The sequence below is a fragment of the Psittacula echo genome, assembly GCF_963264785.1.
Source record: "Psittacula echo genome assembly, chromosome: 6".
Lineage (NCBI taxonomy): Eukaryota > Metazoa > Chordata > Aves > Psittaciformes > Psittacidae > Psittacula > Psittacula echo.
This window is the reverse complement of record NC_137743.1, coordinates 45,734,129-45,756,888: the sequence shown is the minus strand read 5'-3', so window position 1 is coordinate 45,756,888 and position 22,760 is coordinate 45,734,129. Positions and strand designations below refer to the sequence as shown.

The following is a 22,760-nucleotide window of genomic DNA, read 5'->3' as shown; positions in this document are numbered from 1 at the left end:
CCCAACAGTGCTGGTCATAGTGTTGCATAATGGGAATGAGAGCGACAAAATCCGAGTTTTCCAACTTCATGCCCTCCTACCAGCAGCTGCGCTTTGTGGGCCTTCCAAGTGGGAAAACAGCCACTCAACACAGCTATCACAGAGTCCCTCTGCCTGGAAACACAGGCATGGCACATGGCTCTACCTATAAGGGGATGGTGCTTGAAAGCCAGCCTGCCTAACTGCAGCCATATTCATTAACAGCCCATCGTTTAGATCCTATTGCAAAAGTTAATGAAGACACTTTGCAAGAGGGCAGCCTCCCAGAGCTGAAGATAAATAATGTATATAAAAGGAGGCTGGGAGGGAACTGGCACATCCTTCCAAGGTCATGCTAGAACGCATCAGTGGCTGGCTGAGGCTGGGCCCCTTCGGTAAGAAGCCTGGAGCTATTTATGACTCATGTAATTAATTAATGCCAACGGGCGTTCTGCTGCAGGCACGTGGGAGACCAAAGGGAAATATGAAGCGAGCAGGTTAGGAAATGTAATGGAGGTGGGGGAGAAGGATGACATTTCTTGTGGCAAGACATGCTTTGAAGTAATTATCAACAGTCTAAACAGCCAGCAGCTCTTTTGGCAACATCAGTACAAAATCAATTAGGAGCTTTAAAAATGCATTGGCTCATATTTCAGGGATCATTGAGAATAAGAAGTAGCCATGTGAGGCAGGGCAGCTGCATTTCTAAGCACCACACACTACAAGACCGGCGGATCCTCAGACCCCGCGGGGCAGCCCACAAATGGTGTGACCAGTAGAGGGAGCATCATTAATGCCTTCCTAATCATAAATGGGTTTGGATGACGAGCATTAAGAAAGTCCAACAGTTTGATCTTATGTGTCTCTAAGTCTGAGGACAAGTTTAACAAAAGGAAGAGAAAGAACCAAGGGGCCAAGCTAAATGTGAAAGTAAGCCTTGAAAGTTGAGTCCCTGCAGGCACTCTGGGCTTCTGACATACACCCTCCCCTTCTGGAGCCAGCTTTCTGCCACCAGGAGCTAATCAAAACTCATAGAATACATTAAGAAAGGGACCACGTCTGTGGCTTTCCTGCTTCAGTTTCCAATACTGCAGTCTTACACTGAACACTCAACATGTGGTGATGCTGAGTCATGACACTGCTTGCACAAACCGTTTGAGGACAATGAGAGCTTAACGTAATTTTGTCCCTTTGTTTGTCCTCTGCACAAAAGAGATCAATCAGTTCCACTCCCTGCCTTCACATCCCCATGCATTCAGTGCCTAATACATTATACAGCAAAACTGTAAACACAAATAAAGTGCACCCTTTTCCTCCTCTGGCACCCTAAAGTCCTTCTGGGTTGTACAACTCCCACTCAGGCTGCATCCTCTCTCATGTCTCTTTGTTGCCAGAGACAACAATTTGGTTCCCAAATGTATTCATGCATTGTCCAGTCTCCCTCTTATCATAGCTGCCTGCAGCAAATCCCCTCACACAATGAGGACTGCAAATCTGCTTACAACCCAGCATTGTCTTCCATTTTCTACTCCACTGTGCTTCTCTTCTCTCTGGACTCTTGCAGGGGCCAAGCAGCACAGCATCAGTCTGCCACTGCCATCTGGATGGGCAGCAGGGACTGTCTGAAGTCTCAACCATGGCTGGCAAAGCCTGGGAGGCTGCAGGATGCTCCCCTTTGAGCCTGACCCACCTCTGACCACTTGCAAAGCTGGTGGGACTCCCTGCTGCTATCTGCTATTTTTCTGGAGCAAAACCATGCAAATCAATAGTGCAAATTAAACAAAACAAAACAGTAAGTGAAATGACAGTCGATCTTAGTTTCATAAATATATATGAGTAGAACAAGAATAACAAAGTTCTCCTTTGTGGTGGGCTGAGAATTGACGTGAGCCTGAGTCTCCAGGCTAAAACACAAGTGAAGTAAATGACAACACAAACACCCACCCACTTAACATGTTACATACACCTGATCTGAGCCTCACCAGCTTTAAGAACACTCCTGTTAAATACTGTAATGCTCCCAATTAGGAGTGATCTGGATTGTTTATTTTCTAAATGGATTTCTCCCCCAGTGAGATCTCATAAGCCTGAGACAAAAGCAGTCTTGAAGAGGTGTTTTAACCTCTTTTGGCTATATCCACAGCTGGCTTGATTTCCCTAATTGTTTCATACTGACCTTGAGGATATTTTGGCCATTAAATGACTCCCGATCCTTGAAAGATGATTTACCAGTCATTGTATTGTTTCGCTCTTCAGCTGTAAAGAGAAAAGCAACCACCAGAATGAGCTTCAGATGGGAGAATTGTGTGTGCTGTACTTCACACACCCCCCCCCCAAAGTCAGCTGGCAGCTAACATCTTTGCCCAGTTCTTAGTGCAAAAAACCACTTCCACTTTGATTTTAAAGAGAACAAGGCTGAATACACAAGAACTGGTACCTTTGTGGGGATCACCTATGTTACCTGGAGGAAAGACCCTAAATCACAGCTACTGCTAGGGTGATTCTGTAGGGCTGGTGGCTCAGTGCAACACATCTGCTTCTCTCTGGCTGATTTTAATCCCACATCCTGCCAGGGTGAGAGTCAGCATGATGAGTGCTTGCATCATCTGGAACAGCACCAAATACCAGACTGAGCATGCAAGCAGAATGCCAGGCGCAATCCGGACAGCACCTCTACAAATCTCTGCTGCCTGCTTGCTCTGGGAAGCACATACATGTGGTGTGTGTGCTTCTGCAGGGTGGGCACGCAGCCACACACAGACATTAAGAATAGCAACCTAGGCCTATAGCAACTGCCAAATGCCTACGTCTTAGATCCATTTCCCCAGAGCGTGTCTGGATTTTTATATAATCCGTAAGTATATGATTTTTTCTTTCCACAGGACCTCTGCCTCAGTCAGTGAATATATGCAGTATTTCTTTTTCATCTCCAGCATTAACTATGAAGTCCACTCACATCTAGCATGCTATTCAAATCCTGTATTGAATATAGAGTGACTTCTGTGGCTATCTGTGTAATGCTCTCACCATTGTGTCTGAATGTTTCACATGCCTCATGGGGTTGTTCAGAATATAGACTCATAATGCCAGATGCAGCTGCCCATGTGCCTCCCCTAACAGATAGACACATCAGCACTTTGGGCTCATCATCAGTTTCCAGGGCTCAATTTGAGAGCTAAGCCCCATCTCATCTATCAGGGTTTCCACTACCTGAATATGCTTACCTGACTTCAGTAGCAGTCATCCCCAAAGTCGGCTGCTGGGTGTCCAGAAAACCACAACTGGTTTAATAAACCATCTGCTCTTACCGCTGTCCATTTAGAGGCTCATAGAGTCAGTAACTAGAGAATACCTGACATAGCCTAGTGACATTGCAGAGACCACTGCACCGGAGAAAGCTACAAAAAGCTTTAGTGCAATGCTGTTAAGGCTTGCAAACTGCACACTAGTGCCAGAGCACATGCATGTTTGCAAATGGAGAACAGGGCTGTAATATATTGCCCCTCCCCAAACGCAATGCATCTGAGGCTGCTGTATCAAGCAACGCAATAAGAACGATGCTACAGACTGCTAGAGCAGACAATCTTTTGGCAGAGACAGCAGACACTACACACTCAATAATAGCTTATATTCAGCCTCATAACCATTTGAATTTGATTTAATGAGAAGGACATTAGAATCACATTCCTAAACCAATGGGCAATCTAACTTGACCAAAGAGGATCATATTTTTTTCTTGTTTAAAAGTCAGCATAGCACATCGATTTGTTACTGAATGTCAGTTTAACACTGGGACACAGAGAGCCCAAAACCTCACATTGTCCTTGAGTGCATTCCTCCCTAGCCCAGATCTTATGAGGGCTACTTGGCAACAGGGTTTTCAAAGCTATGACGAAGATCCAGAAAACGCTCAAAGCATGCCTGCCTTCTCCAGCTCTGCAGATTCCTTTTCCATTTTCCTCTCAGCTTTATCTACTGACATCTCCCCACAGCCTTGTATGTATTCTTGAGATTAACAAAAATCACAAAATTAAAACAGCGAACATAAAAGCCAACAAAAGCATTTCCTGACCAGTGGGACTACTTCAAATGCATTTATCAGTAAGGATGAAGGATACCCACCACTTGGATCTCTCCTGAAGAGAGTGTTCATGACAGTAGCATGCAGTTTCACCCTATCCCACTCTTTAAGCATCAAGCCGGAGGCCACAAACCGCTCCACCAGTTGATCAGCAATCACCTGCAATCTGGGAATGCAAAAAAAGGAAGAACAGAGCCATGTAAACCAAGGAGAAACCTTTGAGCTTTCCACTTTTCAGCCAGGGAGGGCAGCATGTGTGAAATGAAGCCTGCACACACATGCGGAAAGGGAGCTGGTCTCTGATGGAAAGCGAACAGAGCCATCAAGGATTCAGTTCTAATGCAGAAAGTTCTGGCTGCTTTGCAAAGCTTCCTCAGTGATCACTTCTGCTACACATATTCCAGGAAGAAGGGAAGATTCAACACAGCAGAGAGCTTGTCCTCTGTGACAGGTGTTATTTGGACTTGAAAGGAGCATCTTCCCACTGCCAGGAAACACAATGTACCTACCCTTACAAATGCTAAAATCTGCAGACCCCCAGGAGCGGCTTAGGCACCTTGACTCTTGGAGGATTCGCTCTGCCCAAGGACTGTGATCTGTCCAGTGCACTGGGCTGGAGCTCGGACATTCTCTGTCCCACATAAGCAATCCAGTCACTGGGCTTAATTTCTGGGAGAGTCCAGAATGTGGTCACAGAAGGCACAAACCCAGACAGCACATCGTGGTGAATGCTCCAGCTTTGGAGCTACTGAGCAAGAAGAATCACAGGATTTATTGCCATCTACTTGTCTGGCCTTGGTCAGGGATGAAAGTGGCAGTGGCTGCAGAGATCTGCAAGCAAACCTGCCCTAAGATAGGTACCAGGAACATGAAGGTGATCAGAGCAATGTGCTCTCATGTCCTACGTCTAAAGAGCTGAAGGAATTTCCAGGCTGCTGCTGTCCCCAACAAAATTTCTGCAGTGCCTCAGCCTTTCCAAAAGCAGCAAGGATGTAGCAGAACAAGAGCAGCTCCCAAAACAAGGCAAGAGGTTATTACTCTATGCAGAAGAATTTGGGCTTCTCTCATCATGTCCAAGGATTTAGACAGCTTTCTGCTCCACCAGGTCCCACCACTTTGGCATCTCAGCAGCAGTAGGAGGCCTCTCTGAAGCTGGCCCCCAGAGCCTGGGCTGCCATGCTCTGGAAGCCAGTCCTATCCCACCACTGGTTTTGTATTGCCCCTCACAGGCCAGCCCCCATGTGACAATTCCAAGACTCTCAAACTACCAATTGTCATGGTTTTCTACCATTTTCTGGCTTGCTTTCAGTGATTTTTAAAATTAGCAATGACGAAGATTAAATGAATATAATTACAGACAATACTAAAACAAATTAACAGAGAATAGCTCAAGTGGAAATGGTGCTTTATTATGTTATAAAGTTAATCAAGGAAATAAAACAAATTAGAATGAATTATAATGGAAATTATTTGCCATGTGGGAGGCATCAGAGCATGATCCTTCTCTCAGTCCAAGCCATTATATGTGCAGAAGGGCTTGCCAGCCCCTAATTCTGTCTGCAGTTATGCAAGCTAAGTCAGGGTAAATCAAATCTCCTGCTTTATAGCTTAAGCTGATCAAGATCATCCAAAGATCAGGAAGGAACTCCACCCCTCAGCCATGCCAGGAACTACACAGAGCTAGCAAGACGCCCTGCATGAGACAGGAAGGCACACACCTCTCTTAAATGCAGACCACAGCAGTCTGAACCAGCACAGCAAGTCATGTGGCTGCTGTTCTCCTCTAGTATTGGTCTTGCCGCTGAGAATCTTTGCTTTTTACCTAATTTCCCCATTTCTCTAGGTAAAGCATAGCAGGTTTTAGCAGGCAAGAGGTGCATGGAGCTGCTCAGCAATGATCTATCTAGCAGGCCAGAAAACAAAGCTGTTTTCTTGAGGGATCACCATTTGTCCCCTCTTTATAGTCATCATTTGTCCAACACTGTTTGCTGGAATCCCAAAGGAAGCAGAAGAACCTTACACTGCTTTCCAATAACAGAAAAATATCATCTTTTTCCTCTGCAAAGCCAAATGCTTACTAGATGCTTGATAACAGTTAAGGAAATACACTAGGGGAGAAGTGCCAGATTAATTAGTTTGCAGATGAGGGTGGGACAGGCCTGAGCCAAAGATACAAACTTAAAATCACTTGGCCTCTCTGAGCACACTGCTATGCAAAAAGCAAAAATGGTGTTGTGGAAGATAAGTCTAGCAGCTTGCAGGTGCCATGCAAACCAGGTCTGGATTTGGTCAAAACCTCAGCTAATAGATCTCTGTGAAAGACAGAGGAGACATCAGGCCTTTCCTGGGGCTGGGGTGGGGGGGTTAGTTTTCAATTTCAAGGCAAGATGGATTTAAAGACCTCATTTCTCTCCCCTGCCAAAAGCACCTCTGCAACCCCTAATGCACGTCAGCATATTCTCTTAGCATTATGGGATGCTAATTATCCATTATGGGCTACATGGAGTCTCAGCAAAACAGATATGGCTGGCATCTGAAGCAAACAAGACCACAGTGCTACTGCCAACAATTCAAGCTGTCTCCAGACACCAGCAGACATCACTGTCCACTTTAGGCCCTATTTACACTCTACAAGATTTCTCTACCAGCTCCTCAGGTCATAGACTTATTTTCACATGCAAGCAGACTCACAAGCACTGCAGCTCAGACTACCTGGAGCATGGTGACTCACGAGAAAAGAGGCTCACACCTCAGCTCTCAGAGCTGACACTTAGGATGCTTTCTAGAACATATCCACCAAAGGGCATGTTGGTCATTCAGTGAATGCCTCTATCTCATCTTTCTGAATGCTTCTGCTTTCTCCCTGCACTTCTGTCTCTTGGCTGCTCTATAGCTTGTCCTGGTTCTCCACCTGCCCCATTTGTTTTATCTAACCTCTTTCAGTGCAAGACAGACTTCAAAGTGGAAGAGCCGAGAAGAGGAAAAGATTTCAATTTCTACTGCCTCCCAGCAATTCTTACATTTTCATTTTCCCACCCACTTCCTTATCTCACTTCCGATCTCTTACTTTAACACAGACTCCAAAGAGCAGCTTTAAGCAGGGGCCCCCTCTTGCCTCCTTAGCCCTTGGGGAAAGGAGATGCTAGAACATGTCCCTTTTCCCCTGAGCCAGTGCTTCCTCACAGCCTCCCTCCTCCAGCTGCACTGCTCCATGCTCCTCTGCTAGCTCCTGCTGTCTTCTAGCTACAAGAACAAAAGGGCAGCATTGCCAGAAAAAAGACAAGGCTAAGCCTCAGTGAGAGAAGGCTAAAGCTCTTTTGGCTACTTCCCTACCCTCTTTCTCATCCACCTCACAGCTGGCAGCACAGAATACAACAGCTCATGTTTCCCCAGTCTTCCAGAGAGCACCAGCAGAAAAGACGGTGCTGCCACTGGTGACATACTTGTAAAAAATGAGATTGAGGAAGGTTGTTTAGATACCGCCACATCCCAGGCATGGCTGTTTGTAAAGCTAAAACCATCGGCCACAGTGGCAAACAACACAAACACGTGACTGACACCAATCAGGCATCAAGATTTTACACCAGTAGCTCAGAAGACAGATTTTACACCCAGTGTCCATTCCAGGCTGCTTACGGATACAAAAATCAACTCTGTAACCAAGTCGTGCTTTTCTGAGGACCTTCTGGTGTAACTGGGTTTTAAGAATAATTAAGTGCTGCAGAATACACCAGGCTGTCCAGATTAATCTGGACTGCAGGTTGGGAACAGCAGAGGCCAAGTTGTCCTGCCTTCCAAGTCATCTCAGGAATATCTCCTTGGCCATCTTATCACCTCATGAGCCATGACACCATTATTCAATCTGTCAGACTGCTGCAGAAACAAATGACATCTTTCAGCTGCACCACCAGTGACTGATTTAAAGAGCAAACACATCACTGCCTTAACTGGTTTAGGAAGCAAGAATGACTTCATCTTCCTGACTACCAACCCAAGAAGGAGGAATGAAAGAAAGAAGCATGAGGAACTCACCTGTCCGAGCCATCCTTCATGTGGACTTTGGCATAAAGGACGTCTGTCATGGCAGGGTCATCGTTCATGTACTCCACTCCTACCACTTCCACGGTCAAGGGCTTGCCTCCAGCAATTTGGCTAAAATGCAGCAAATCCCTGATGTTAAAAACCAAAACATCACACATGCTTTTGAAATATGATGCACACACCAATTATTCGGTTTTACTAAGGGAATGATATAAAATACATTTTTTGCTATAGTTAAACAAATCTGAGGTTAAGTGGGACTTAAATGCTATATAGACCCCATGTGGCAGTGAACTCCAGGAAGGTGTTCTTCTCTTTTCCAAATCACTGAAAAAAAAAAAAAAACAAACCCAACACAGACAAAGAAGGCTCCCTAACTTCTAAAGCTTGAAAGGCTACAGGTGCTATTGTCTCACCATCACAAGAAATACTGTAGAAACACTTGAATTCATACATTCAGTGTTTTAGACACACATTAAGTCAACTTGTCAGTATTCACAAGCCATCTTAGTGCAGATATCTCCATTTACATTTCAGAAAACCCATCGGCAGTTAAATGGTACAAGTTCTCATTCCAAAGAAGCTCCTGCCTTCCCCATGAAGACAGTGATTGTGATAGTGACACAAAGTTTCCAGCTTGTTGATTTTCACTGGAAAACGTACTCAATACAGAATGCAGTTTTAAGGACACCTCAAGATCCACTTACAAATGCGGGAAGTAAATAGAGCTCCAGCTACTCTTGCAGAAAGGCTAAACTGAAAATGCATGCAGGATATAATATGCACTCCCACACCTGCAAACACACTGTGAAGTGTATCTTGCTTCCAAACATGCTGCATCCCTGCCTTTACCACCAGAACATCATAGGGAGGTAGGGCACTGCAGTGAAAGCTCCCTGTAAGTAAGTGTCGACGTCTCTAATGCTGAAGTCTCTCTGTACAGGGAGTGTCTGGACAGGCAGAAGTAATAAACAGGAGTTAACAACGTGAGCATGACTTTGTTCTAACCTTGCTCACTTCTGTTCAGCTTGCCCAGGAGACCGCCTTTGAGATTTTCTGCAAAGCTTCCGTGGTGGAATAAGGAGATTGCGATTTCCCCTTCCAGTATGTGTACTGTGAGGAAAAGAGCGTAAGTGTACTGTCCTACACACCAAAACCAGAGCACTAAAGGCCACGTATTCTACAAAGGGTCAAAGAGTGCACATCCATGTTCACATAGTGCTGCCTGCATTTAGAAAAGTAAATAAATGCTAATAAAGGTTTATATGGGAGGAAGAGAGCCTAAATTAATTTTCAAAGTATATTTCTTTGGGTGTGGCAGCAGAAATAACCTAAGGGTTACATTCAAGTGTTGATTCCCCCTCCACTAAAGAGAACGGAGAATGAAGATCTTCTCTGCCTCAGTTCAACCCACTTACAAGGAAGCTGGTGTCTTCCAAGTACTGTGGGCAGAGCCTTCCCCTGGAAACACACTTGCAATTCTGTTCAACACCTGAACTGGAGCTGTCATTTTAAAGGCAGAGGTATGAATTTTGGCCATGCATTAATTCGCACAGGTATTAGCTGGCACAGCATGGCTAATTCTTCACGCATGGAGGCAATAAATAAATAAATATCAAGGATCTGTGCTCTATGTGCAAAGGTGTTGCAGAAATAAATAAATAAACCAATCCCTCAGGCCATCTCCAATTTCTAAGCTGAACAGAGATAAGCTAAGTAGAGCGTCATTCAACTACGTTTACAGTTAAAGCCCTAACATCGGCAGCTCAGTGTTAACAGGCTTTGAGAAAGCCTCAGTCCTGGAGCAGCACTGAATGCTTCAGACTGATTACTCGTATGGCTTATGCTGGCTTCCCTGCACACAGCTCCCTGCATCAAGAAATGCACGTCAAGGACACCTCATCATCTGCTCTTAGGCAGGAGGGAAGCATCATGCCAGAGCTCACTGCAGGCAAGATGCAAAGGTAATGCAGCTTGTCCCTCCCTATGCAGCAGGTAAAGGACAACAGCAAAAATTGCTCAGAAAAAAATAACAGGGAAGCATGTGAGAAAAAGAAATGCGAAGAGCAGGTTTTCTGCTGAAGGTCTGAGCTGAGCTGCAAGATGCTATTAAACTGTTTGTGACTGCTCGGTGATTTCTACTTCTCCCATTTGAAATGTTTTAGCCTTTTTCTGGACTTCTAGAGTTGAGATAGGCTATTGAGCAGCTTATCTCTTTGCTGTCCCTTGTCAAAGACAGCCTGCTCCTTTTCCCCCACTCAAGTACTTGGTGATGACATGCCTTTTTTATCACTTACTCCACAAAGTCCTCTTTGCATTGCTGTAGGAGGTCACATGCTTTCTGGATCTCTTGTTCATTCAGAAGTACCAGCGTCCCAAGAGTCAGGTGAAGCTTAGAAGGGTTCTGGAACAGGCTGCTGCTGACCCCGTGATCCTACAAACCAGTCCATATATAGGTGTCTCATTATAGACGCACATACCTCCATCAGAGGGATAAATACTATAGACAACAGTTACCAAGCCACTAGCACCAAACCTTTTATCTTTGCATCACTGGTCGGGTTGGTAGTGGCTCAAAGTTGAAACGAGAAACAAAATTTCACAGGCTTTGTGAGCAAGTGAGCTCAGGCTGGCAGGCAAGCACAGACCCCCACCACACACATGCTCCCTGCCTGCCTTTTCATCAGAGCTGCTGAACAGCAGCCTGGAAGCTCGTTATGACAGGCTCTAACTCAGGGCCCAGGAACAGCAGCACTCGCTCATATGGGGTTTCGAGAGGAGACTTCCACAGCTGTCAGAGTGGCAGCTGCCATCAGCAGCGAACTCAACACAAGTCAGCACAGATTTAAAACTTGAGTTAAGCTCATTTTTTGTGCAATAAAGCTGGAACCAGCTGCAGTGACAAGCTCTAAATGGTCTCTAAATCCTGTCTAAACACAGGTTGCACCTCACAACACAAGCACAGCTAATACCAGCTCTGATAATTACATTTTTCTTGTTCCCATGTGCCCTATAGCTTGCTGAGATGAATTAAATTTAAATTCCCTTTATAAGAAGTGCTACGTGTTGTTGCTGGGGAAGAACTGTTCCCAGGTGGAGCAGTGGTTACATTCAGCTATAAGAGACATGCTCTTTTGTTCTAGGACATTTATAAAAATACCTCAAGGATGATTAACACACCCATATTAAAACAATTATTTCCACTTAGTGGCCATTTCCCATCAGTGCATTAAATAAACTCCACTTTTAACTCCCGATGAAGCTAACTTGCCAGGCCACTGAAGCCCTTCTCTGTCTGAAAAAAGTCCACTGACTGAGAAGGACAGCTTTGAAGCTTCTAGTTGTGCTTCGGTTTGAAATAAAACCTTTCAGATGTTTAAACACTGCAGTATCTCAGCCCATCAGAGTTTAATGCCCCACATGTCGCTCGGTATTTTTCATGTTTAATGACAACATCTATATCCCTCTTTACAGCTGTGCTTATGGGCTGGACTAGAAACAAGCCAGCCTGCAACAGAGAGGTCTGGGTCTTGCCCCAGCAGTCACAGGCTGGCAAAGTATGGTGGTCCTCAGAAGAGGGAGAGCATGTACATGCCTTCCACAGCTGCTAATTACTGCTGACTGAAACCCCAAATCATACCATGCTAGTAGTGGCAAAGGATGTTGCAAACCTCAGCACTGTGCAGCAGCATGACACAAGCAGAGACTGTCAGGCACATTAGGAGCAGAGGAAGGAGGGACAGCTCCTTCTCACTTCTCCCCACCTTCCCCTCTCTGTGGTAAAAGCCTTGCGGCTTCCTTTAATTCATCCTGCTGTTAACATGCATGACAGGACACGATTCCTCTCCGTCAGCCTTTTTTTCTCCAATGGTATCCATAGCCAGAGAATATTTGGCCCATCTCAAAACAATAGCTTGGGTAACAGAAACTGGGAGAAAGTTCGATTTATCCTTGCCAAGGACAACCAGACAGTGTAACTCCCACAGTGTGCAGAGATGAGGTACAGTAATGAGAAAGTAGTCCACAGGTCAGAAAGCAAAAGTCCTACCCTCATTTTCTGCCCCAGCATGATTTGTACTGCAAACATCGACCTGTCCCAAAAGCAGCATTTTCCCCTGAGCTTTCCAACACCTGAGTGTGGGCTGATAGCTGACAAAGTGATGGCATGTCATCTCCACATGCCACGCTACCATTGCTGGGGAGATCAGCAGGGAAGAGCAGTACACAGTGAGCAGACTAAGACCTAGATAATCTTCTTGGTTTACTCTCAGTATTTCAAACAGCTCCTAAAAACCCTGCTTACAGCCTTACTCTTTCACAGGCTAGCAGATCCCACTTCTCCCACACATAAAAGAGATGCTACGTCAGATGTAGCTCTTCCTGGAACAGGCAATGTTTCTGCAGGCATCTGAGCAACCCTTCACGGCTGGATGCTGCTCAGCAAGATGCAAGAAAGCTTGAACCAACTTATTCAAATCCCAGATGACGATATGCTATCAGCAACCACTGTGTTGCCTTATGGGAAGCTGCCCTGTCCAGTGGTATCAGTCCTCTGCAACCTGACCAGCAGATGCAGAGCCTAGAAATATGTTTTCATAACTATTGTTAAGGAAAAATCACATCCTCCCCCAGGAAGAACAAGCTCAAGAGATGTGATCTTGTCAATGTTGTGATTTGGGGGCTTTATGGACATCTTCCAAATACTTAAGGAACCCTTTCAAGGTAACCTACAACCACAAAAGCAGGAGTGAGGAGTGAGATTCAGCATCAGAGATGGACAGAGATCCACTGGCATCTAAGACATGCTCTCCAAGTGCCTCTAGGTGACAAGCTCCTCTTTCACCAGCTTCCTCCCCCATACAATGGAAGGTGGGCACACCTCATAGCACAAGTCACACTGGCTTGGTGGCAAGCAGTGGCTTCCTGCCTTAATGAAAGCAGAGCATGAGATTAGGGGAGGGGAGATGTCACAGCAGGGAATCCTTGCATTCTACAGGGGAATCTGAAAGCAGTATATTTGAGGGTACTTGCTGGCAGATACAAACACATAAAACAGACTCTATCCTCTCTCTAAATGTTTACTGTTCAAACTTAGGCTCTCTAAGGATGTACTGAGAGACAGGAAGAACACCCACTTTACATACTATCTGTATACGATGACTGTCCATTTTAGCTTACTCCTTTTCTCTGACACTGCCTGGTCATGGTCCAAAAATCACAACTCATTTCCACTCAGCCTTAGAAATTAATTTTTTTACTTCCTCCTGCTACTTAGACTTCTACTTTTGCTCTCCTCCTTTAGAAGAAAGATAGCAAGCATTTCATCTGGAGTCTTCACCTTTCTTTGCAAAGCCCAAGCACATTGTTCCTCCAAATCTAAGGCCCATATGGGAAACCATAGACCAAAACACACTTCAGTGGTTCTACAAGACAAGGCAAAGTATTAATCTTAGCTTTTCCTTCCTGTTTGTGTCTTGTCTACTGTCTTAAGAGCTTCCAGTGTGTCCTGGGTTCAGCAGTAGCAGTCATTTTTCTCCTTCTTAGTAGCTGGTGCAGTGCTGTATTTTTGCCTTTCAGCCTAGGAACGATGCTGATAACACTGATGGTTTTAGTTGTTGCTAAGTAATGTTTACTCTAACCAAGGACTTCCTGAGTCTCATGCTCTGCCAGGGAGGAGGGGCACAAGAAGCCGGGATGAAGCAGAGACAGGACACCTGACCCAAACTAGCCAAAGAGGTATTCCATACCACAGCACGTCATGCCCAGTATATAAACTGGGGGGATTTACTCAGAAGGCCCAGATTGCTGCTCTGGTCAGGCTGGGTATCGATCAGCAGGTGGTGAGCAGTTGTATTCTCTCCCCTTGCTATTCCCCTTATCATTATTATTATTATTGGTGGTAGCAGTGGTGGGTTTGTGTTATACCTTAGTTACTGGACTGTTCTTATCTCAACCTGTGGGAGTTACATTCTTTTGATTCTCCTCCCCATCCCTCCAGGAGCAGGGTGAGGGAAAAGTGGGGGAGTGAGTGAGCGGCTGCGTGGTTCTGAGTTACCAGCTGGGCTTAAACCATGACACAGTGTTTGCAGATAGCTTTATGGTTTTGGGTTTTTTAATTAGTAGCAGGATACTGCATGCCAGCTATATGCCCTCTCCCACCCTGACCCACAAGCAAAAGATGAAGCCAGATACACAGCATTTCCTCAGAACTGACTGAAGAGCTGCAGGCTGAGAAAACCCTCCCATTTTCAGTCCCTTCCACTCTGAGATATATTATCTCATTAGCAATGTTTGATATTTACAGGTTGCCATATATTACAGCAATAATATTTCTTCTCCGTGCTACATGTTGAGCCTGTTGAGACTGCAAATGCTGCGTATGCACAGCTCTGAAAGATCCAACTGTGATTTTTCACAACAATATTTTTGCAAAGTCTTTTCCCTTTTCCACTTGCATATTCAGACATTTCAGTTTTCTTCACTCTGACACCTACATGACTGTGAGAGGAGACTTCCAAAGTCACCCAATCGTCTGGACTTCCCATTGCACCACATCAAGTAATGAGCCTGCCCAGGTGAGCTACCTCTCCATATCTGTATTAAATTAGCCTCAAAAGAGCCTCCTCTCAGCCCTGCTTCGTTGCCTCACCTGGCAGCCCTGATCATACAGTCATGTGAATGATACCTGAAGTTTTCCATATTTCAACCAAGGTTTATCTTATAAAAGGTCTTGACGACACACATGAAAAAAAAAAACCTTAAAAGCATATGCCCACCAACATAACCCTATGATTTAAAATATAAATGAATGGTTGTCACGGTAACTGCTTCAGAGAGAAATAGAGTCCCTCACAAATGCTCAAAGGCCGGAAGAAATCTTCATACATGCACACCTGGTCCTTTTCCTTCCTTACCCTTATTACCAAGCTTCAAAGACTGAAGTTTACCTAATTCTGCAATGTTTCACACCAGTAAATTGCAAGAGAAGCACACCACTTCTGTCACTGAAACCTATTCAGATTTCTCCAAGTATCCTGAGAAATCCCATTGCTTTGGACAAATCTATAAGCTCTCTTATTGCTCTGTGAGGCACCGTTGTGAATTACTGTTTTTCATTACTGATGTGCTTTCCAGCAGACCCTGCTGTGAGATAAAGTGGTATTAGAGTGGCATTACCGGCTGGTGGAGTGATTGGGAGACATACGGGGCTGCAAGATACTCCTTGAACTAACAGGCAGCAATAGATCTACAAACCCTTTTGCTAATACCAGGAGAAGGAAGGGCAGAAAAAGAAAGCACCATATATTCCTAGGCTGTAAATATGCAAATCCCCAAATACCTGTTACTGTTCGAATTCTATATTTCAAACTAAAAATTAAAACTCTAGAGCTGATGTAAGCAGTACCAGGAACATTTCAGGCCCTCCTGGGAGGCTAACACAACCACATACCTTCCAGGTCAGGGAACCTAGCACTCATGCAGTGGGGAGAGTAGGAACTACAGTCCCAGACCTTCTGCCTCCACCCACACAGATGTGTCCTGCTAGGGCAGCTTCAGCTGCCACAATTCTGGGAGATTCCCAAAAGCACCTTGATGATTCAGCTGGTGCAAAAGGCATGCTATGTCTTAAGTGTCACTCTCAGAAATACTGCTGTTACTGGTATTAGGAAGATTCACACCTGGGTGCTGGTTCTAAGTACAGTTCAAGCCTGAGATTACTGAAAGCAGAAGTAACTTTAGTTGAATTGCGTTTCCATGTGCGCATCCATGCTGCAGGATCCCTGACCATGAAGCAGAGCCTTATAGTACCATGTGCTGTCCAGACACAGAACAAAAACTGTAGGAGAGAGAAGGTCAGTGAAGAGGAGGAAAACTCAACATGACTAGCCTTGTCTGCAGTGGTCTCAGCACTCCTCTGACCATGTCTTGGTTTCTGTAGCTTTCTAGGACCAGGAACACGTGAAGGTTTGCAGATGTTCCCAGGCAGCTTCTTCTGAATGTAACTGAAACACTGGGGAAAGCACCAAGACAAATGTTTCAAAGTGGATGGCAGATGTCCCTGCCTACTCAGGGATGCAAACTGATACTAAAGAGTGAGGAAGAAGCAAATGATGTGACAGAGACAGATCAGGAGGGGTCTGAAGAACAAGTAAGATGATCAGCTAAGTCTGGGCCAATGGAGATCTGCAGAGATGCAATCAAATGAACAAGCCTGAAAGATAAGTGTTCTTCAAGGAGAAGAGCTAGTCCTGTGTGAGGCCAGTGTGTTATAGGATTAAAGAAACAAGATGAGAGCATGAACAACAGCATTAGCTGCAAAGATGAATAAAAGAGGCCACATTTTAGGGATGTGACACTGAAAGGATTTGCTTGACAACCAAGGCAGCATGGAAGCCAGAACCCAGCAAAGCATAGGGGATGACACTGAGGTTACTGCCCTAAGCAGCAGGCAGGTCTGGCTTTCCTGTGAAAGGGAGGGAGAAGAGAGACCCACAAGACCTGATGGCAGAAAGCTAGAGGAGGATCAGATAAGCAGAGTCCTGGACACCAAGGCTTCAAGCAGAGTAGGGCCAGATCTCAAGGGAGATCAAGTGATAGGACTTTAACAGCCATAAGCCTAAGTAGAAGAGGATAAAGGACAAGAGAAACACCAGACTGAAAGCAATGGTCTCAGTCCACGGCCAATGGCATGAACAGCCATGATCAGAGCCCTGTGCTGAAGTTACCAGCTCTCAAAGAGCCATTTCTGTCTATGTAACTTTGATGTGTCCCACACAAGGACTGGAATCAGAAACCCACAGAGGGAGCCAGGCCACCACTGACACCAGCACAAGGTCAGGCACTCTGTCCAGCCAACATTTTCTCAGGCTAGTGTTTCCACCCCCTTATCTTCAGGGCTTTCCTTTGATAAAGTAAGCTTTAATAAATGTAGCTGCCACTGGCTAATTGCGATAGATGATCAAGCCTAGCCCAAGGAAAGAGTGCTTGTGGCACTGTACTGTTTGCTAACCCCTAGATCTGTTGGCCATTTTCAGCTGTATCTAACATCAGGTGGAAATCTGAGTGACAGAAAGCTCCTAAAATGTCATGGAAACAGGTAGCTGGGCAGAGAGGGACTTAGAACTGCCAGGAAAGACAAGACTGCAAAGACAGCTCAGTTCTGCTCTTGGAGATGAGAAAAATGACATGCAAGTGACCATGAAAACTTGAGCAAGAACTTGTATCTCCCAGATAATTCACACCCACAGCATGCAGATATAGGAAACTAAACTTAAGCTGTGATAGCTGCAAGACTGTATTTTCCCTTTTGAAGGGCGTAAGCAGAAGTGACAGACATGAATGTAAGAATATCAGCCCCCAAAACCCTTCTGCTTGTAAACAACCTAACCTGTGGTCGCCACAAAGAGGAACTCTTTTCTTTAGCCTAGAGACGTCCTCCCAGCAGACTCAGAGGATACAGCAATTTAATACCACTACCTCCCCTCAGCCTGGGCCTGTTCATTGACATACCACTTCCGTCAAACTAGAAGCATGCTAAAATAAACCAGGGAATACACAGCTTTCACTTCATTCTGTTCCTCATTTCTCTATGCTTAAGCATTTCCTGCTAACCTCAGTGATCTGAAGGTAAGTAGGAGGGACTGTCAGCACAAAGTCTCTTGGGGAAGAAGGGAAGCAATTAGATTTGCAGGATGGCATATGCTACCAAGTAATTTCTTGCTCAGCTCTGCTAATGACACCCATCTTCCTTTACTGTCAGTAACAAGAAGAAAAGTGAAATAGAAGCAGCAGCAAACTTGTGAATTCCTACCTGGTTTCATGGTTACGTAGAAATCATACAAAACATAGAGAGGTCCACTACATTATTTAGTAGCCTTCCTATTAAAACCGAAAAACCCCAACCCTCTTTTGAATCTTAGGTATCTTCTCACCTAGGAAAATCTCTGAGAACAAAGTATTTTACTAACAATTTGCTAAGTAAGCCATTCCACTTTCCATAAGATTTCACAACAGCATGGAACTAATTCACAGCAGATCCACCAACTTAAGTAAAAGGCCTGTTAAAAACACATTCAGAAAACAGAGCAGAATAAGGCCTTCAAGGTAAATGCTAAAAAGCTATCTCAATAAATTAAATGGCAGTCTGCTGAAGGGTTCCCACTTGATTTTGTGGATCCTTACCTTTGAGCATTTCTCCAACACCTCTTCCTTGAACTGCAGGAACTTTTCCTGGATGGTGGGCTGGTTGAGAGCCAAAGACAGGAAGTGTGTGAAGGGCTGCTTCTTACGGAAGCTGTCCAGGAGAACATCAATCCGCGTTCGGGCAGAGATGACACCACTGCGATGCTGCCCAGTAATCACTACAAGGAAACAAAGCAGTACCTGTCTCATTTCTGTGAAGCTACAGTGAAACTCCTGACACCAATGCCCATGGAAAATAGAGGGTAATTAAATGGACTGTAACTTTACATTATACTTATCCATGCACTTCAAAATATCAATATTGGAGGATATTGTCAAGGTAGGAACATTTCACCCAGGCGATGCCAGGAAGGAATTAGAAAAGCCTGCGCAGCAGCAGCACCTCTCCAGTGTTAGCCCCAGGTGCGCTGAATAAGCGTTAGGAATTAAACCCCCAAACCATGCACAGAGAAATCTTGCCAGACTGCCTGCTTGACTTAAAATGCCTGACATGGCTATGCTTCCCTCTGTACAGTCAGGATGATGCCATCAAAAGTATCCCTCTGCTCTCAAGAAAGTCAGCTCTGAGTGCCTAAAAACCCAGTAACTAAGAGCCTATCATTTCAGCATCTTTTCAGATTTCTAGAGCATTATTTCAAGTTTTCACAAAGGCAGTCAAAGCGAAAAAGAAAAGAAAATCTAATAAAGATCAAGATGGCCTCTATTGTCAGTGCATGCAATTCAAGGCACCAAACAGAGAACACTTGAGCTTGAAAGGAAAAAACTGCAAGGAGCAAAATTTTCTTGGCTTCCTGTTATTACATGTTTTCAACATCTCTCAACCTTCCTAATAGTCCTTTACAGTTCTCAGGAAGAATCCAAGATACACTTGTTGAGAAGTACTGCCATGTTCCTGTGCAGCACCACAGTTGGGTCCTCCCAGTCACTTTTTCCTCACAGCTCTGTCATGAACGTAACCGTACAGCGTGCCATTTATCACAAGGGCGCGCGTAATGGCCCCTCCAGAGAGCTACTCAGGCAGAAACCCGCATGGGCCAGCCCTAAAGAGCAATGCCTTCTTTCTTTTTAAGTCACTGGAAGTGATGAGAAGGAACATATGGCACCAGAAAGCCTGCTCTCACTATCAGGATCAAGTGACTACACCAGAAAGGCAGCAACATCATCAAACACTTCTCATATTAAAGCAGATGTGGAAGTTTATTTTGTGTATAAGTATACAACATGGTAACCTTTTCTGGATGGGTATTACAGTTTCTTATTAATGGAAATGGTATTTTAAAAACAAAACAAAAAATCCAGCACATTCAGGCCCAAAGTTTTCAAGCCAGTCATTCGAGGCCCAGAATTTACTTCAATGAGACTATTCATAGGTTTAAGATAGATCTTTTTTCCCCAAAAAAAACCCTTACATTGCTTTATAAGGATTTATAGACAAGAAAAAAATAAACTCAGGAGAAAAGTGAAGTGATTTTCCCATGGCCATAAAGTGAGTCAGTGCCATGTCACAAGCAGGAATTAAATGAAAAACATCTCTTGTGCCTCCTCCCTGCTAAAATTGTGTATGTGCAAGAGCTGATGAGAGAACCCCCATTTTGTGCATGTTAAACTCACCAATTTCTCCTTCCACTCCAAGCTTGGGAATGCTGATGGAGGTTCGAGTCTCTGTTTCTAGTCTTTTCTTGGTTTCCCCTTTCTTCCCGATGATGTACCTGAGGCACAAAAGTGCAAGAGAGTCACTCATACAGTGTCGCTGGGCCCCTCTCCATCAAGTGTGTCCAGCCAGCAGATTAACCATGTTACAGATGAACCTCGCTCTGAGCTGGCTCCAGGCAACCGGGTTCCCCAACACTAGGGATCTCCATGCTGGAGGGATGAATGCATGCAGCTCCATGAGCAGGACTCGGTCCAGGTACAGAGGCTGCTCCCAAGATGCTGCATGTGACCAGCCTAGGACCAAGGGACGATGTGGAGCTGTGGCTCACAACTAGCTTAAGCTAAAATAAGCCAGTTGTCCATGACAGCTCTGCCCAGCACATCCTGCCACAGCTTATTTGTCTGCTATGTTATCCCTTTTTCCCATTACCCCAGCTGATGAAGAACTAAGGGCTCTTTTTCTGCTTTTTGCTTTGCTCAAGCATTCAAACACACAACAGAACATTTCTGCTTCCCTATATTGCAGTAAAACTATTCAACCAATAAAACTGTCAAAATAACTAGATAAAGCTTTGAACACTACAGGCATCCCAGGAAACATCAGACTGGAGTCAACAGCCAATTCCAGTCATGTGTGTTTTCTCTCAAAGCTTTCACAAATTCCCCCTGCCCGGCTGCTGGCCCCAGTTCTTCCTCCCCTTCTCCCACCCTCCCTGATGCTTTTATGTTCAAGGGAAGAGAAGCTCAAAAACCCTTCTGCCAGTAAGAAAGCACCACCTGCTGTCTCTGTCACAGGGAAGGCTACGAGTCAAGCATGGCACAACTGTACTAGAAAGACATTGCCAATTTTCCCTTCCCAAAAGCTAAAATCCACATCCACATAACGTAATACGCTTCAGAGATCCGGTGCTTACCCCAACCTCTAAAAAAAAATATTCTGCACTCAAGCACTTCCTCAGCTGGCGGCAACTCAAATAAACCAGAAACACACAGGCTCACTTGTATAACAGGCTGGGAACCTCCACTCTGCACTGGAAGCCTTTCTCAGTCTCTTCCACCACAAAGGCATCGCAGGGCTCATCTGCACAGTCACCAGGGCCTAACAGAAAAAAACAACAGACCTTGTACAACCTTTGTGAAGTTTGGCAGCACTTTATGTAGGACAGTAGTCTCACAGGCTTCTTTTCCCAAGGTTAACTAAAGGAAGAAATGCACTCCTCTCTGTTGCGGCTAACTGCTTTTTATACCACCTTACTACCAGCTCCAGAAAACATAATGACTACTTCTAAATCCACCGCACTGGGAGGTGTACGAAAGCCATAGTTACAGCCCAGGTTTTCTCTCAGGTGGAAGTTGTGTAACTACCCAGTGAAAATGGTCTCTGCTGGCAGGGTGGAAGCTGCCAGCCCATTCAGAGACCTGAGAAGGAATTTAAAGTCACAGAAGAATACAAATAGAAGGTGAGGATAGTTTTGGTTCAAGGGTGCAGGTACAGTGTTTTGAAAATCAGTTCTCATACCCTCGGCATGGAAGATCCACACAGCCAATCTATTTTCCTCTTTTACTAGAAATCTTTTACAGCCAGCAAGCAACCTGACAGTCAGCAGCACAGTCACCCAACCCACATTGGGTAACTAGGATTATGTCCATTCTTTGGTCAACAGGATCATCAGGGACCAACACAAAGCATTTTTCTCCCTCTCAAACACTTTGCTTCATCACATGGGCAGGTCCTTGTGCACATAAAGACATCAGAGACGACACCAAGAGCTCCCTAGATCCCCAGTGTCAATGCTTTCACCTGTAACACGTCCTGACAGCACCACAGTCACCCCTCAAGCCTCACTCTTTACCCGCACAGAAATCATCCTCCTCTTCGTGCTGGTAGGCCTGCTCTTGAATGACATTCTTCCTGTACACTCGCCCCTCGATCCTTATAAGGGTGGGCCGCAGAACGTCCATCCTGCTTCTCCTTCTAATGCAGAAACAAAGACAGCTTTACTAACATATGCCAACAAAAGGTAAATTTCACTGTTTCCTCAAGCCTAATTTGTAAGAGGCATCCGGGGAGCTCTGTGGGGCTCAGCAGTAAAGATTGAGGTCTGTACCTCCAGAAGAGCAATACCTCCTTCTATGCATATGTATGAGAGACTTCAGAAAGGCAATACCTTCTCAAACGTTGCCTTACTCGTTCAAATACTAATTTTATGAGAACTTACAAGTATGCTTTTTGTCAGCTCAAGAAGCACAATCAAGTAAAAATGGGAAATTTAAGTCATGTGAAATACATAATGAAGCATCAAGTTTTTTGCCCCTGCAAGGTCAGCATCAGATCACTACTCTACCTGGAACTCACAGGTTTTAGCTAAAACTCCCTGTGGCCTCAATGTGCGTTTTCAGCACACCCAGGACTGTGAACAGTTCTGCCTCGTAATTTTCCATAGCTGCAGCCCAAAGAGACCCCAGCCTCTTGCAAAGATTCCCATACAACACTGACCTCTCTCAAAACACCTGACATCCTCCCTTTGCTTCTCTCTCAAAAGCCCAAGTTGCTTTTCAAAAGCAAACCCAGTTCCCTGGATGTGCTCCGGAGGCAGCTGAGGAAGGGACACAAAGCACAGCGAGGAGCTTACAGCGCTGCTGTAAGTAGTTACACCTCCTGCCTCCAGCGCAGAGCACTGCAGTAAGTTTGAGGCATAGGCATAGAAGTCTTACCCTGCCCTGCATTATTCCAAACAACATCAGAAACACGGGGCAGAGTTAA

The 22,760-nt window shown here is 45.0% G+C and overlaps 1 protein-coding gene across 2 annotated transcripts in view; it reads right to left on the bottom strand.

Moving 5' to 3' along the window:
- The window catches only part of ASCC1 (activating signal cointegrator 1 complex subunit 1), a 38,707-nt gene that overhangs the window by 14,796 nt on the left and 1,151 nt on the right, over nucleotides 1–22,760 (bottom strand). The window contains exons 2-9 of one of the 2 annotated variants that reach the window (XM_080620862.1): nucleotides 21,850–21,971; nucleotides 20,996–21,095; nucleotides 19,955–20,052; nucleotides 18,323–18,501; nucleotides 10,438–10,574; nucleotides 8,132–8,269; nucleotides 4,141–4,265; nucleotides 2,195–2,274 (exon numbers count right to left, since the gene is read on the bottom strand). In XM_080620862.1, the coding sequence (XP_080476988.1) occupies nucleotides 2,195–2,274; nucleotides 4,141–4,265; nucleotides 8,132–8,269; nucleotides 10,438–10,574; nucleotides 18,323–18,501; nucleotides 19,955–20,052; nucleotides 20,996–21,095; nucleotides 21,850–21,958 (966 nt within the window). In that variant the 5' untranslated portion in view covers nucleotides 21,959–21,971. The remainder of the gene's footprint in view (nucleotides 1–2,194; nucleotides 2,275–4,140; nucleotides 4,266–8,131; nucleotides 8,270–10,437; nucleotides 10,575–18,322; nucleotides 18,502–19,954; nucleotides 20,053–20,995; nucleotides 21,096–21,849; nucleotides 21,972–22,760) is intronic. The other variant, XM_080620863.1, reaches the window with a different exon arrangement.